We start from the raw sequence: 17,185 nt of genomic DNA on the forward strand, positions 1-17,185 counted from the left end.
TTGGGTGAACTATTCCTTTAAATGAGCATAAATAGCTTTCAATATTAAACAGTATTTACAAACAAGAACAAATAACACAAGGGAGTTGGTATAAGACAATGTAATACAAAGTCAATTGAAAAGCACACCAAGATTTTGTTTTTGAGTTATCAATGAATCAATGTAAAATCCTCCAAAAGATCGGCAAAAATCAGCAAAGTTTAAAAATGCTGAAATGTGTCATTTCTGTGCCTCTAGCATCACCAAAGGGAGTTGCAAAAAGAATGACTGTTTTCAAACAGATTTCAGAAAAGTCCCCCTGTCTTCTATTGGTTGTACAAACAGATAGTCCCGCCCCAAACTTACGCTATTGGTTGAACAAATTGAACGCCCCACAAAGCCACAGTATTACACTTTTAGATGAAATCACCAACAAATTGGTTACTTTATATTAAGCTGGTTTGTGAGAAATGCTGCAAAAAAATGACACACATCAGATATAAAAACATTAAAGACGGCATGAAACGGAAGTTGCGACCGATTTCCGTATTGTGACGTATTTCTGAGTGAAACAGCTTATCGAACAAGAAAAAAATGTGAGTTTATCCATTGGTTGCTGAATGGATTGTGAAAATTTGGGCACTGCGTAGCAGAACGGAGGCACCCCCCACCACCACGCTGCCAGAGTCAGAGCCGGTTATCAGTGAAATTGAGCAGCGATATCAATACATTTATGATCAAAATAACAACATAAATGCATGAGCACATCGCTGTCTTGGATTACAAAAAGGCCGTAGCTGTTGAAAAACGAGTGAGAAAAAGATAACCATATTTTAACGTTTTGAATCAACAATACACTAAATATGAAGTACAAAAAACATTTCTCGTGCTGTGCATCCCAAGATAACTCAAAAACATAAATAAACTCCAGAGGCATCTGAAGCGTTATATTCATTTGTGATATACCTCAGCAATCCAGACGTGAAATGTCTCAAACACAACCACGAATTTGCAGTTATTCCTCATCATTCGATATGTAAATTCAAGTCAGATGACCCGTAACCAAGGAAGTTTGGGTAGAGGAATGATAGTTTTGAAGGAAAACGGACGAAAATACATCTTGCCATCTTCACCAATATGCGATTGAAGTTTCGTTCAACTCTACGCAAGGTTGTGGTATTTATAAGAAAGGGGCAGGATTTAAGCAGACTAAATGATTGGAGAAGTCCTGCATAGGTCACCAGAGATAAGTCGTTTCACCCGAATATACAAATTTTGATGAAATCAAACACACACACACAACATATGCATGGATGAATTGTTCACAATAAGATCAATAACACGCATATAGAAAATAGATAGGATGTATTTTCATTTCAAGTTTTAAAGCCTTAAGCTGAGCATGGCATCCGAACATTTATTTCTTCAAAACAGAGGTAAATGCACTTATGCTTTGTTTTAAGTCACAAAAGTGCTACTGTTGTTTCTTCAAACTTACATTTACTGTAAATGTACATTTAAACAGCTGGAAAAAACAAATAAATGAAAATAAGCTAAAATTAAAACCAATGCAGGATTCCAACTGGTATGGCAAACTGCATATAATGTATATGGACGGCAGAAATAACCGACTCTATATAAAGTATGCATATTCAAAACAAGAAAAACTGTCAAAACATCAAAAATGTTCTTATTGCAAGTTCATAGTATCAATAAAACACCCTAAAATATCATTCTACATTTTTAAGTTAAAAGTTTAAATGATTTGGTAACACTTTACAATAAGGTTTTTTATAACATTAGCAAAAGCATTAGGTATCATGAACAAACAATGAAAGATATTTTTACAGCATTTATTCATCTTGGTTGATGTTAATCAACATGTTAACCAAAAAACAATTGTTAGTTCATGTTTATCCATATAGCATTAACTGATGTTAAAATATACATTACTAAAATGCATTAGTATATGCTGAAATTAACATTAACCAAAATGAATAAATGCTGTATAAGTATTGTTCATTGTTAGTTCTACTAATATAGTTAAATAATATTAATGAATACAACCTTACTGTAAAGTGCTTCCAATAAATCATATACGCAGCATCGCTTCAGTTCATTGAACAATCATCAATTTCAAATCACATACAGACTACATACACTGTACACAAACAAACATGCAACAGTAAATACAAAAAGAAATGAATGAAAGGAAGATCTACAGACAGTTTCGATTTAAACTGCATTGCCTCTTCTGTGACCATCGGGACACAGATTTTAATTCATTACTTTATAAAAGCAGAAAAGTCACCTTTATAAGTACTGAAAACAAATCCAAAGTGGAGAATGTGAGGTTTAATTTGGTGCTCAAGTATACCTGTCACATATTCCCTGTTGTCTTTTGTTTTTGTGCTTTTATGTTGAAATTCTTGTTTAGTTTCCTGTGTTTGTTTTGTAGCCCTTGTAGTTTTATTCCTTGATTGATTCTCCCTGATTGTTTCTCATTCGCTGATTGTTTCCCCAGGTGTCTCTTGTGTTCCCTTGTGTATTTAAGCCCTTGTTTTCCATTTCCTTGGTCAGTTTTTGCATGTTTTGTCTATGCCCTGTGCTAGGTTCCCTGTGTTTTGCTTTGTGTGTAGATCCTCATTCCTTACCTGCCTCGACACAGAAATTTCAACATAAAAGCACAAAAACAAAAGACAACAGGGAATATGTGACAATACCTTTGGTTTCTCCCACAGTGCTAAAATGTAGGTCAAAAGGAGGTCACAGAAAATATATTTCAGGATAATTGTGTGAATCTCACAAAACGTGTTATTAATCATTTTTACTTAAAGGTGGGGTATGTGATTTTCTTTTTTGACCATTTTTTCAAAATAACTTGAAATCCTATTCCTAACCCACTTACTGGCTGTAAATTAGAAGCACTGAAATGAAAATTAAGCAATTTAATCATCTGTGGAACAGGCAGGACTCGAAAAACTCCAGCCAATCATTTTCAAGACCATCTAGAATCATTGGACAGAAAATGTGTCAATCAAACGGTCGTACCATGCCCCCTCCCCCACCACCCTGGCGCGCGTGTCCCGTTCGTGCGCATACTCAAAGCTCGTGACCCAGTAACAGGAAGCGATTGTATTTATGTATGGAGAATAGAGCTTTTATAGTGCTAGTGGGGTTGTTCCACATTTCTATGAATCCTGTTTTGAATAGAAGACCGCTGTACAGACGCCAGGGCTGGCTATGTTCTTTTTTTTTACAGTTATGAGAAAATCAGCTCTACACCTTTCAAGAGTGGTATGCGACCCCCTCCTCCTGCTGTGTCAACAATTTGCTCTGAAAAATTGTCTGACAGGTGAATGCACTGTTTGACTAGTGAGTCTAGAACACTGCTAGAACACTGCGCATCTGAGTTTTCGCTCGTGCATGATTGCGCGTCCATGTTTTTCGAATGGGTGGAGTCAGGGCCAGCGTTGGAGGAGAGAAGGTAGGACCTTAGAGTTGTGTATTTTCAAAATCTGCCGGCCGTTTTGCAAATCACATACCCCACCTTTAAAGAAAATGAGGCCTTTATTTGGGACCATTTCACAATTTTTACGTTACATTTTTTGCATAGTGACATGCATATCCTCCCATTCCTATTACTGCAATACTGTACTTTAAAAAATAATAAAATATTAAAAATAAAACAAATATTTTATACCCTAATTTGCACTATAGTAATGAAAAACAATTAGATATTTTTTTTATTTTATTTATACATATTGTTGTACTGACTTTAATTAATGCTGATTTTAAAAATAAATTACAAATTATAACAGTAATAAAAAAAAATGACCATTGAGAATAACAATTACAAAAACATTTTAAAACATCTGTACACATTATAGTAATGAGAATTAGGGGGCTTAATATTATGTTGAAATGCAAATAATCTTAATTGTTAATTTTTTTTTTATAATAATCTTTATGCAAAATATAATATTGATTATATTATATTACATTATAATATCGAAATGAGATTTGGATGTTTACTGTTTGTGAGATTCACCCAATCAAATCTTCATGGAGTCATTGTAATAATGCAGCTTATTGACTGTAAGTCAAGTTCTAGTTCTGATTATTAAATATGTTTCATATAGAAAAAAAAAAGAAAATAGCTGGTGTAAGATATTATTGAGGTTATGTTTGTGTAGCACCTTTCATTTGTTCATTCTGAATTATTCACATTTAACAAAAAAGGCACTGATTTGTTACAAATGTACACACTAAATATATCTTAGACATACACAAAACTATCAACACTTCAGATTTTTATGTGCTTTATATAATTTTTTCATACTGTCCTGCTGTGACCAATGATTTTCAACGTCTGACTGGTCGGTTCCCTTCAGAAGTCATATTCTGCGGCACACTGTCGAAGATACTCCTCATAAAGTTTCCGCTATGGTAAAATAAAAATATATATCATTGATTATCCCTTCATTCTAAAGAAATTACATTTCAAATGCAAGCTACAGTATTAATGCTAATTTCATTCACACCTTCTTGGTTTTGACGACATCCTGGATGTAATCACTGCACTCGGCCAGTTTCTTCTTCTCTCTCTTAGTCAGCGTCTTACTGCCCTGGCTGGAAATAATCAGAACATCAGCTCAAAAGTGTCATTACTGTAAGTGGCGCTGTGCACTAAACAGGATTAAATAGTATGTTTCATTGATTTTATTAAATTAAAATAGCTTGATAAATTCATTATATCTCATGATATTTCTAAATATTTAAGGGCAATTTAAAAAAAACTAATTTATAAAGCTCAAGAACAAAAAGTTAAGGGAAGCTGTGATTTTTAACTCAGTGTTAAGCATGGCGAAGGTCAAGGGTTCTTCTCTGGTAACGCACATACTGATACAATGTATACCTTGAATGTTCTCTATGGAATGACACTAACTATTTTTTTATTTTTTACAAATAATATATTAAACAGTTTATGCAAAGATAAACATTTCAAACAGTAGTATGCAACTTTGTTGTCGAGTGACCTTATTACATTTATCATCATACTGACAGTACTATCAAATAACAAAATATTAAAAATCTTATTTTTTAAGCAAATGCTTAAAAATTTATATCTTAATATTGCTAAATATTATACTCAGAACCTATATCTAAATCTAAATATATTAATATAATATTTAACTATATACACATTATATATGCATATATATGATTGATTTAATAAGTCCATTTTAAATAAATTATCACATTAAATAAATATAATAAATAATTATGACAAACCTGTGTTTGGTTTTTTTTTGTGAGTGTCTTTAAAAGATTTAATGATTGCTGTATGTCAATTTGTTTCGTGTAAATAATGATTAAAAATAAATTAATAAATATATGAAAAAGATATAAAAAATTGCGTCTGATATTCCTCTTGTTTCATTTGTTGCACTCGAAAGTCGCATACGATAACACTGAAACTGAGAAAAACTAGTTCTGAGAATTTTTTTTTTTGGGATTGTCCAGACCCTTTTCTCTAAATCTGAGCACAGAACAGGATTAAAATGACGGGCATCAGTATTGAACTACTCATAGTCCTGTCTAAATATTAATAGATCATCTGGTTAGTTGAAGGTACTGTGTACTTTTAACCTTACTGCCTTTATGCATCAGGCAGTTTGTTACTGCCTGATGCATATATATATATAAAACTATAGGCGAGCTGATTTGAACCAGCCGCTGGAGGAAGAAAGAAGAGGAGGAGGATGAAGAGAGATAGGGAATCTCGCATTGCACACTCTCACTCTAATCTCCTCTCCACTTTTTTATCCTCTGAAATAGTTTCCAATGGCTTTCCAATTATCAAAATATATTAATACAATTTATTAAATGTCCCATTGTCTTTGATAAACAGTGAAAGATGTTTATGTTGCACTTAATGGCCTTAAGAGTGGTTCAAAGCTCTAGTTAACTTACAAATGTTTTTACTAACTACTTAGATAACGATGCATTTGGGAAATGCAGTACTAATGCAAGTAGTACTAGAGATGAAGTACTACTTAAGTGCTGCTAATGTTTGACTTAAGAGCTTCGGGAAACCCAGCCATTATCAATAACAAATAGATTGCGTGGATCTCGTCTTTGGACACATTAAACAGAATGAGTCAAAATAAAATTTTATTCTCAACGCGTAGTTTAAGGATCTTGTCGTTGAACACTGCATTTTGAAAAATCTTGGGATTTTAAGAATAAATATTGAGATCGTTCAAATGGAGATCGCAATTAATCTGGGAAGCCCTTATCCCTATTTTTTAAAATAACAAATGTAAGTACCCCCTGGCACCTGCTTACGTACGCTTGGGAAACACTGGACTAAGCGACCCGATTTCAGTCAATTTCAGATAAGTAAATTCTGACAAAATATGTAGTTACTGCATTTTGTCTTTGCAGGGCAATGTGGTAGCATGCTATTCGGAATATCACCTTGGACAAAAGTGCCAATGAATAAATTAGTAAATGTAAATGACGTCAGTGTGACGCTGCCCTCTTGTGACTGCAAAACGAAACTAAAACCCATTAAGAACAAGAAGAGAGTTTGCTTACCGTGCAAAATATTTGGCCAGAAAGAGCAAAAGGTAGCACAGCACACCAAAGGTGATCATAAATAATATCTGCCAATCTTCAGGGATCCAGTCCCATAGGTACACAACTATTCCCTGATGAAACACAAACAGACATAAAATTAACACCAACTGTGGCAGGGCGGACGGCGGGGCCGGGTCGTGATCCTACACACCCGGTCCCGTATTAGGCTAATTATGCCTCCGTAAACGATCTCTCTCTCCCGCACGATCCTCTGCAGTCGACCTTTATCCCTCACGGAGGCATAATTAGCCTAATACGGGACCGGGTGTTTAGGATCACGACCCGGCCCCGCCCTGCCACACCAACTCACCTGCAATGGGAACAAATATTTCAGAATTTCAGATACATTGAAATAAGAACCCACTGTGGAAAAGTAGAGGGTTTTAGCGAGCCCCTCCCCCACGAGAGTGTCCAGTTCCTCTGCATCAAAAGTACTGATGATGAAGCTGAGGATGAAGAGAAATGGTAGGAAGACTCCCAGAAGTCCAAACAGGAAGGAATTACAACGATTGCTTTTATTACAGCTCACATTCACCCTGCGGGAACACACACACACACACATACACACACATATATTAAACTTATAAATATTAAATTACATAAATTCTAGAGCAGTGCGTCTCAACTGGTTATGCTTTAGGGAGGGACCAAATTATTTAGTGGACATGAATGGCCCACCAAAAACGGTACTAAATTTGTTATTCAAAAACAAAAGTATTATACTAAAAAGTCCATAAAATCCAACACTGAAATGGTTAATTGGTTTATTATTGGTTAGATGTCTCATTAAGAAACTGGTCATACTCATTGGAACTTATTTACATTTACATTTATGCATTCGGCAGATGCTTTTATCCAAAGCGACTTACAGTGCACTTATTACAGGGACAATCCCCCTGGAGCAACCTGGAGTTAAGTGCCTTGCTCAAGGACACAATGGTGGTGGACGTGGGGATCGAACCAGCGACCTTCTGATTAACAGTTATGCGCTTTAGCCCACTACACCACCACCACTCCATAATCCAACTTATAGTGCGTGTCCTCGTAAACTTTTTTAAAGGGACAGATCACCCAAATATGACAATTCTCATAATTTACTCACCCTCATGCCATCCCAGATTTGTATGACTTTCTTTCTTCTACAGAACACAAACAAAGATATTTAGAAGAACATCTGAGCGCTGTTGGTCATTTCAGTGCAAGTGAAATCTGAAGGTCCAAAAAGAAGATAAAACAGCATAAAAGTAATCCACTATGAACTATGACTCCAGTGGTTAAATCCATGTCTTCTGAAGCGATATGATAAGTGTGGGTGAAACAGATCAACATTTAAGTCCTTCTTTACTATAACTCTCTACTATCACTTTCACACACCACATGCAACATTTTGTGATTTTATGCTGCTTTTAGACCTTCGGATTTCAGGCCACCATTTACCTGCATTGAAAGGACCAACATTAAATGATGTAAATGATGAGAAAATTTAAATTATGGGTGAACGATCCCTTAAATGTGTTCTGTGGTTATTTTTACGGAAGTAGTTTAATTCATGTTATCAACCTAATTTTTGCAAATTTCAATCAAGTTTCTACTAAATGACGGATAAATTTGTCTGAATGGAAAACTGATTTATTTTACTATCCTAACTAAACACAGTTATATGGTTAGTTGCATGTTAATATTTCAATTTGGCCTTTTGTTTACCGCTGTTTTTTGCAACCAAGTCAGAACAGACCTGCAACCTACCAGTTGAGAACCACTCATCTAGAGTAATGATTTTGTTAATGTCATGTAGAGATAATATATATAGATGGATGGATGTATGTATTGTGTACCGGTCCTGGTCCAGTGTATTACTAATGGTTGAGATGATGAGGCCACAGTCTTTCTCCAGCTGGTCTAGTGTCTTCTGCACTGCCTGGTTTATGCTCTTCTCAATGGTCTCACACACTTCATCAATCTGGTTGACACATCTGCTGAGCTACACAGAAGACATAGGCACTCTGAATACAAAATAGGGCTGCATGATTATGACAAAAATCATAATTGTCAATTATTTCCCTTGATGCTGTAATTGTGATCAATTTAAATGAATAAAAATTATAGTAAACAAAAAATACTAATTTTGTGCAGTGCATCTGCATGCCATATTCCTTAAGTAGCTTACATATCCAAAACAAGCTGAGAACTTTGTTCCCAAATCACTTCATTGCTGTTTTATACATTTATAAATCAAGACCTAAGTGCCTACTTAACTTCACATTGGCCCTCAAGAGGAATGATTAACAAAACTGTTTTTTTTTTTTTTTTTTATCTATACATGAAAAGTGAGAAACAGATGTGTCTGTGACTAGTTAAAATGTTCAACTGCTGCAGCTGCAAAAAATAAAATAAAATTGTTGAACGTTGTAATAAAATGTTGACACAACAGGAGTACAGCCGTGGCCACAAGTATTGGCAGTGACAAATGTTGTGTTTTGCAAAGTTTGCTATTTGTAGATTATTTTTCACATGTTTCTATGTTATACTGGAAAACAATGATAAGCATTTCATAAGTTTTAAAGGCTTTTATTTGCAAAAACATTCAATATATGCAAAGAGTCAATATTTACAGAGTTGACCCTTGTTCAACCTCTACAATTCGCTCTGGCACGCTGGATATCAGCATCTGGGCCAAATCCTGACTGATGGCAATCCATTCTTGACTTATTAGTGCTCAGATTTGATCACAATTTGTGGGCTTCTGCTTGTCCACTCTCCTTTTGAGGATTGACCACAGGTTCTCAATGGGATTATGATCCGGGTAGTTGTCTGGCCACGGATCCAAAATTTCAAAGTAATGATCTCCGAGCCACTTCATTATCACTCTTGCCTTGTGACGTGGTGCTCCGTCATGCTGGAAAATGCACGGATCATCACCAAATTGCTCATGGATCATTGGGAGAAGTTTCTCTTGCAGGATGTTTTGATACCATTCTTTATTCATGGCAGTGTTTTTGGGCAGAATTGTGAGAGAGCCCACTCCCTGTGATGAAAAGCAACTCCACACATGGATGTCTCAGGATGCTTCACTGTTGGCATGACACAGGACTCATGGTAGCGTTCACCTTTTCTTCTCCGGACTGTCGATTTTCCAGATGTCCCAAACAGTCATTTAAAATAACTTTGCACCAGTCTTCTGCTGTCCAGTCCTTGTACTTCCTGCACAATTTCAGTCTGTCCTTGATGTTTTTCTAGGAGAGAAGTGGCTTCTTTGCTACCCTTCTTGACATCAGGCCATTGTCCAAAATTCTTCGCCTCACTGTGCGTGCAGATGCACTCACACTAACCTGCTACCAATATTGAGCAAGCTCTGCACTGATGGTGACACGATTCCTCACTCCTTGAAGCTCTTGATGATCCGGTAAATGGTTCTTTCAGGTGCAATTTTCTTTGCAGCAATTTCCTTGCATGTGAGGCCATTTTGATGCAAAGCGATGATGGCTGCACGTCTTTCTTTAGAGGTAATCATTGCTAACAAGAACACAATGATTGGAAGCACTTCTTCCCTCCTTTTATAGCAATCAGTCTGCTCTTATAATCCAATCAGAATGATAGAGTGATTTCACCTGACTAGTACTCATTCACACTTTCCCAGGTGCTGCTGATATGATTAGTGAAATTATGTTAGCTGGTCATTTTGTGCCAGGGCCAAAAAACAGTGAAATATATATAGAATTGATTTAATTCACCATGACTTCTATTTTCATGCTGCCACGGAGAATGAAATGTAGTTTTGTCACACAAACCTGGCTGTCACCTAATAAACTGGCAACCTTTATTCATAATCAAACTAAATGTGTATAAATTTAATTGTACATGCAGCATTCTCTATAATAGGGGTTGTCAAACTTTTGAATGTCAAAGACCCCAAAATTTTATGATCCCCTTGCGAGGGACCCCCCTGTCTGGGAAATGTAGTAGACATGATCTTCCGTTGAACACAAAAGTATATTTTAAGCAAAATGTTAGCATCAGTCACCATTCCCTAGCATTGTATGAAGAAAAAAATGCAGGTGAATGGTTTTGTGTTCCACAGAATAAAGAAAGGCATACAGGTTTGGAACTACATGAGGGTGAGTAAATGATGACAGAGTTTTCAAACAAGCTTTTTAAATTTGACTTTAGAGAGAACCAACTCTCTCTGCTGACAGACAGAACTAATTAATTTAAGTACTGCATAGAGATATAAATCCATTTCCTCTGACACAGCAGTGCTGTAAGGGCCTTCCATTACTCATGTCTGATTCCAATACAATGGAGATAAATGCTATTACTCTACATCTGCATTTTATATTTTGATGAAAACTGTATACAGTCTTATTACAGGGATATTTATTCCCCTCTACAATTAAAATTCTGTCATGATTAAATCAATGGAACACAAAGGAGATGTTTAGCAGAATGTCTGTGCAGCTCTCTTTCAAACAATGAAAGCAGACGGGGACCAGGTGCTGTCAAACATCATTATTCACCTTCATTGTATGCAAAAAAACAAACAACTGGGACATTCTGCAATTATAATAATTCACCTTTGTTTTCCATGATAAAAGAAAGTCATAAGGTTTTCATAAGACATGAGGGTGAGCAAATTATGACAGAATTAAAATTTTTGGATGAACTATCGCTCTAATATCTGTGCTTCTGAAGGGAAGCATAAAATGTTTTTTTTTTAATGTCTTACCTTTTGAGGGTTGGGAATATATATTGTGGGCATCTCAAAACCACATTTGTTGAGTCCAGGTCTTCTGCACAACTCTTGGATGATCTGCATCATCACTCGCTGTGGAAATAAAAATAGAAATAATAGTTTAAGACTAACAGACTTTTGACCATTAGATGTACTAATGATAAATAGTGACAAAGAAGTTCCTGGTGGATTAGATCTGAAGTGGCTTTCTTTAAGTGGCTTTCTTTCTTTCTTTCTTTTTTTAAATCATTATGGCAAGATGATTAAAGACTCATTTTAAAGTCAACATGTAATCAAAACTGACTCTATTTACTTTCTTATTACCTGTTACTGGTTTATTGTACATAAATCATCAGTGCATGTTCTTCCAAAGGACATTTTTGTTTTTTTTCATATTTTGAGTAAAATGTACTATGCTTTGCCTATGAAAAAAATAAAACCTTTTTACTCTATTTTTCAACCCCCCTCCTCCAACAACCTTTCACATAGAGACCTGAAGTAAAATGGGTTGCAAATATAATATTTTGTTGACTTAAAAGGAAGTAAAGAGATGCCGTTTACATATGTGTACACACACACACACACCCACACACACACACTCACACACACACACACACACACACACACACCTGTCTGTCGGTTTCTCGTCCAGCCTCGTCAGCTTTGCTCAGATAAAAGCGAAGTTTGTCTCCACACTTCTCACTTAGCTTCTCAACAATGTTCAATGTCCGTTTGCACAACGCCTGCCCCATTGGATCAAAAAATACAAAGATCAAGTCTGCCTGCTCACCTGAAAATGAAATGAGAGACAAAAACAGAAAACTGTAACTTTTTTAAAATAAAATTTCAGTGTCATGTGAGTTATATACAATTTAATCTATTGCATAATACAAGTTAACTTGTAATGTAATTTAACCGTGGGGCTTCAACATAAAACACACATTCATATTTTTTTCTCTCCATTCTGTCTCATTAGCTTTAACATTTTCTCAAACTTGCCCTTTAAATTGATAGTTAACACAAAAATTTAAATTCTCTCATCATTTACTCACCCATATGCCATCTCAGATGTGTATGACTTACTTTCTTCTGATTAACACGAATTAAGATTTTTAGATAAATACCTCAGCTTTGTAGGTCCATACAATGCAAGTGAATGGTGACCAGAACTTTGAAGCTCCAAAAAGCATTTAAGGCAGTATAAAAGTAATTCATACAACTCTAGTGGTTAAATCCATATGTTCAGAAGCTATATATGAAACAGATCAATAATTAAATCCTTATTTTTATACCATAAATCTCCACTTTCACTTTCTTCTTTTGTTTTAGGTGATTCACATTCGTTGTGCATCTACTGGGCAGGGAGGAGAATTTATAGTAAAAAGGACTTAAATATTGATCTGTTTCTCACCCACACCTACCATATTGTTACAGAAGACGTGGATTAAACCACTGGAGTTGTGTGGATTACTTCTATGCTGTCTTTATGTGCTTTTTGGACCTTCACATTTCTGGCCATCATTCACTTGCATTCTATGGATCAACAGAACTGAAATATTCTTCTTAAAATCTTTGTTTGTGTTCAGCAGAAGAAAGAAAGTCATACACATCTGGGATGGCTTGAGGGTGAGTAAATGATAAGAGATTTTTCATTTTTGGGTGATCTATCCCTTTAAAGACCCCATGTCTGCAATTGTCTTTCCTGTGTTGATATATTTCCAAACAAAAAGCAAGTTATACTGGGAAGTACAGTCTCGACTGGCTTTTTTTTTTACTTGCAAAGTGACTTCAGTTTACATCACAGCCATGAGATATGATTTGCCACTTCTCGGTAGTAGGTGGTACTGAGGGAGGGACATTTGCATTCTAGAGAGCATTTTATTGGACAACATTTTTTACATGCCCCTGTGAAACAAGATTAGTATTAGATCAATAGTTTTGGTCCATTTTCCTTTAAGATAAATGTGGAGAATATTCTTGTAAATCCCTCTAAATTTTTAATTTGTCTACCTGCTAAAGGTGTATTCTGTCAACTTTTAGGAGTATACTCATTTATAATTGACCACAAAACAAAAAAACATGAACTGAAAGTCACAAAACTCCAATTTATATTTGTATAGAGTCTTTAATAGATAAAATCGTTCATTAACCTTTTAATGCATACTTCGGCTCTTTAGTGACCCAGGACCTCATTCTACCCCCTGAACCTCATACATTTTAAAATCAGAAACAGATTTATACAAAAGACAAATAATCAGAAGTAAAACTGTACAAAATTATTTACCGAAAGATGTGATGGCATTGTTGACATCAAAAGGGTACACCATATCTCCATCCACCAACCCTGGAGTGTCCACAAACGTCACCAGACTGAACTTCTTCTGTTTGGAGGTGGAAATCTCAGCACTCAGGTAATCCGTGACACCTACAATACACAACTGCAGGCATTGCTGTCGAAAATCATCCTTTGTCCAAACTTATTTCATGGTGCTCTGAAACACTTGATTCTGATTGATTCATTTTGTAATTCTGTGGTCAAATATTTTCATAGAATGACTAAACTGTAAACGACTGTTGTCCCATTTGGATTATCTTCATAGCTGTGCTAGTTTCATGTCTCTCGTTTCACTCTACAACCTTTTTTTTCTCCTCACATAATGAACATAATTTCAACTCAATCAATATTTAATGTCCATTTATTCATTAAAGTGGTAAATAGACATGTAATATGCATGATAATGTACAGATAGTTATCAGGGTGATACAAGACCCCTCCTTATTTGCGATTATGACCGGCTGACTGTACATTAGCCTATAAGTAATCAATACAAATAATCGGTTTGACCGATATCTTTAACCAATATTTACACTTATTAGCTTTTTAATATCGGGGTTACCGTTAAAGTTAGACACAAAAGACTATGAATTAAATGAGGGACTTTGGCTTTGGACAAGTGTATATTCCAACTAAAACTAGTTAAATGAATGCATTTTAGAAACAAATATTCATTTTGTAAAGCACGCTGTTCAAATTTAGAGGTTAGTGATAGAAGTAAATGATTGTGCCTAAAACACAATACTTAAACACAAAAATAATCATTATCGGATTGCTCATTAAAAACCATGTCTATCTCTAATAAATACATACAGGTACACATTTAAAAAAGAAATTACTTCCAATAAATATATCATCTAAAAATAAAAAGTAATGTGTCCTTAAACCAGTTGATGATACTACCGTACCATGTTAAAGTACTTCAACGTGCTAATATTTTTGTGATTGGCTCTTCGCATTGAATCATCCTGTGTTTTTGCTGACCACACCCCCACCTGTTTGTTGTTATGGTTACCCACAACAGCTCTTCAACTGGCAGCTTTAAGGCAGAGCCACATAAAGCTAGCCAGTGAAGAACGACTGTGAAGTAACGCCAGCCAATTCCCAGAGATTCAAATCACTTGTCAAAGTCAAAACTTAGTACAAGAGACTATCCATCTAGTATTTTTGAAGACAATGCGAGTTGTGCAAAAATCACTGCCATGATGTTAGGGTGTTGTGTGTGGTTACCAAGGTGTTGCTATGTGGTTGCTAGGGTTGGTTGCTTACTGATCCCAATTCAAAAGAGCCCTCCCCCAAATTTCTATGATAATCTGGTCCCTATACAAGGCTATTCATTCGTCCTTCAATTAAGTCTATGGATTTTTCTTGTCTGCCAGGCAAAAATCGTACATTAGATTGAAGCTGCTCAGTCACTTTGGGGAATCATTCATGTCCATAGCACATATTATGTTGGCGATATTACACAACAAAGTATGATATTTAAGGTTTAGGGGTTTGTTCAAATCCCTAACCCTAAGTATGAGCAATAATAAAAGTAATCAATGACTTCTATCGTCATTTCTTCATAAAATCTACCGAGATGTCTTCTTGCTTCTCGCCAAACGTTTCAGCTCCATTCTCAACACATCTATGGCACACAATGAAGCTCTTTCAGATAGTGACTGCAGGTGTGCCCAAATTCCACACAAACCGCTCTTGTTCTTTCTCATTAACATTCACCAAAGGTGCACCAACACACCCTCAAATCTGTACATCCATCTCTCTATCTCTGTCTTTCACATACTCTCTCTTTCACAATCCATGAATTCCAAGGGGAAAATGCAATTGCTCAAAGGTTACTCTTTCATAGCTCAGGAGACATTAAGAACCCCATAAAATCTAGATTGGAGTTTTATTTGCTTTTAGTCCATGTCTTTTTTAATTGAGGCCATAATTGACTTTAAGCAGATATATGCATTTCATGAGGTCTTTAATTGAGTCCTCAAGAAAAAAAAAAGAAAAGAAAAAAATAATTTAGCTTGGTCTCCTTCTGAGAATATGAGAAATAAAAATGGACACAAATAAGATACATCACATAATGTGTAAGAGTACAGAGCAATACAATTAATATGAGGAGACACATGTGAAAAACTAAAAATAAAAGTCTCCATTTGTTCTCAATTTAAAGTGAGATATTAAAGAGGTCTCATTTGTGATTATGGTAAATGGTCTGCACATATATAGCGCTTTTTTATTAACCATTGAGTTTACCAAAGCACTTTACACTGTGCCCCAATCATCCATCCACACTCACATTCACACACCAATGGTGGCAGAGCTGCCATGCAAGGCACTAGCCTGCCATTGGGAGCAACTCGGGGTTCAGTGTCTTGCCCAAGGACACTTCAGCATGTAGGGGCCAGGATTCGAACCACCAACCCTGCGATTGGTAGCCGACCCGCTCTACCATCTGAGCCATTATCCTTTCCCGTGGGTATTCAACAAGGGAAATCACCACCATATCCCCATCAGAGTATGTGAGTGGAGTGGAGAGGCAACAATTATCCCTCCATGCTCAAAGCATTCTTTAATCACTCCGCTCCAGCCCCACTCCGGGTTGTCCATTTCCCGCTCCTTGCTCCATGCTTCTGGATTAGAGGAACCCCTATGGAGTTAATTTTGTGCCATAATTAAACAAACAAATGCAGCATTTTGCAAAGAAACTCAATCTGCTTTGCAAAGGAAAAACCGACTCGCAAACAAACAGAAAGCAATGTGCAAATACAAAGGTCAATTTGAGTGAAAATGAGCAGAGGAGTAACAAATATGTATAGTGTTTTACAAATATAAATAAACGAGCCAAGATCATATTTTACAAATAAATACAAACCATCCTACAAATTGCTTGTAACCTTTAAACAAATACCAAACCTATTGCATACAAATGCATACCTGTCTGTTACGACTGTGCAGATGGCTTTTTATGAGATCCCTCGGCTCGATTTTCTCACAAATGCATCCAGGCAGATTTTCTCACAAATGCGTCCAGGCAGATTTTCTCACAAATGCAGTAGATCCTCTTCCAAAACAGTAGATGGCACTATGCGATTAATTTAGAGTTAGTCTCCCGGTATGGAAGCATATGGGTAGCAATATTCAATTTGACATTTAATATGCAAAATGACAATGCATTCTGTATTTAAATTTTACATTACCATTCTAGCAACGTTTGGTGCAAAATGAAAATGAAAATGAAATTACATAATTTACATTTGCCATTTCATACACTCGTTTTAATATGCATTATTGAAACGCTTTATAAGTTGCAAAATTAAAATGAAAATGTATTACAGAAATGATTAGATATGTGTAACATGTTCAAGCAAAAACTGTGGCAAAATGATCATTCAAATGTTATTTTTCTTAATTGCATTTACACTCACAGTCAAGACACTTGCGATTGCTTTTTCATTAAATGTCCCGCAATGAATGTAGCAAAATTCAATGTGCACATT

At 35.7% G+C, this 17,185-nt stretch overlaps 1 protein-coding gene across 1 annotated transcript in view; it reads right to left on the reverse strand.

Moving 5' to 3' along the window:
* Nucleotides 1-17,185, reverse strand: part of si:dkey-98f17.5 (uncharacterized protein LOC569123 homolog) — a 32,688-nt gene continuing 15,503 nt past the window's right edge. Inside the window, exons 5-12 of the mRNA XM_052106612.1 lie at nucleotides 13,638-13,778; nucleotides 11,983-12,143; nucleotides 11,348-11,446; nucleotides 8,460-8,605; nucleotides 6,989-7,160; nucleotides 6,583-6,695; nucleotides 4,524-4,611; nucleotides 1-4,423 (exon numbers count right to left, since the gene is read on the reverse strand). Coding sequence (XP_051962572.1) covers nucleotides 4,370-4,423; nucleotides 4,524-4,611; nucleotides 6,583-6,695; nucleotides 6,989-7,160; nucleotides 8,460-8,605; nucleotides 11,348-11,446; nucleotides 11,983-12,143; nucleotides 13,638-13,778 — 974 coding nt within the window. The 3' untranslated portion in view covers nucleotides 1-4,369. The remainder of the gene's footprint in view (nucleotides 4,424-4,523; nucleotides 4,612-6,582; nucleotides 6,696-6,988; nucleotides 7,161-8,459; nucleotides 8,606-11,347; nucleotides 11,447-11,982; nucleotides 12,144-13,637; nucleotides 13,779-17,185) is intronic.

Source organism: Xyrauchen texanus, chromosome 3 (genome assembly GCF_025860055.1).
Source record: "Xyrauchen texanus isolate HMW12.3.18 chromosome 3, RBS_HiC_50CHRs, whole genome shotgun sequence".
NCBI lineage: Eukaryota > Metazoa > Chordata > Actinopteri > Cypriniformes > Catostomidae > Xyrauchen > Xyrauchen texanus.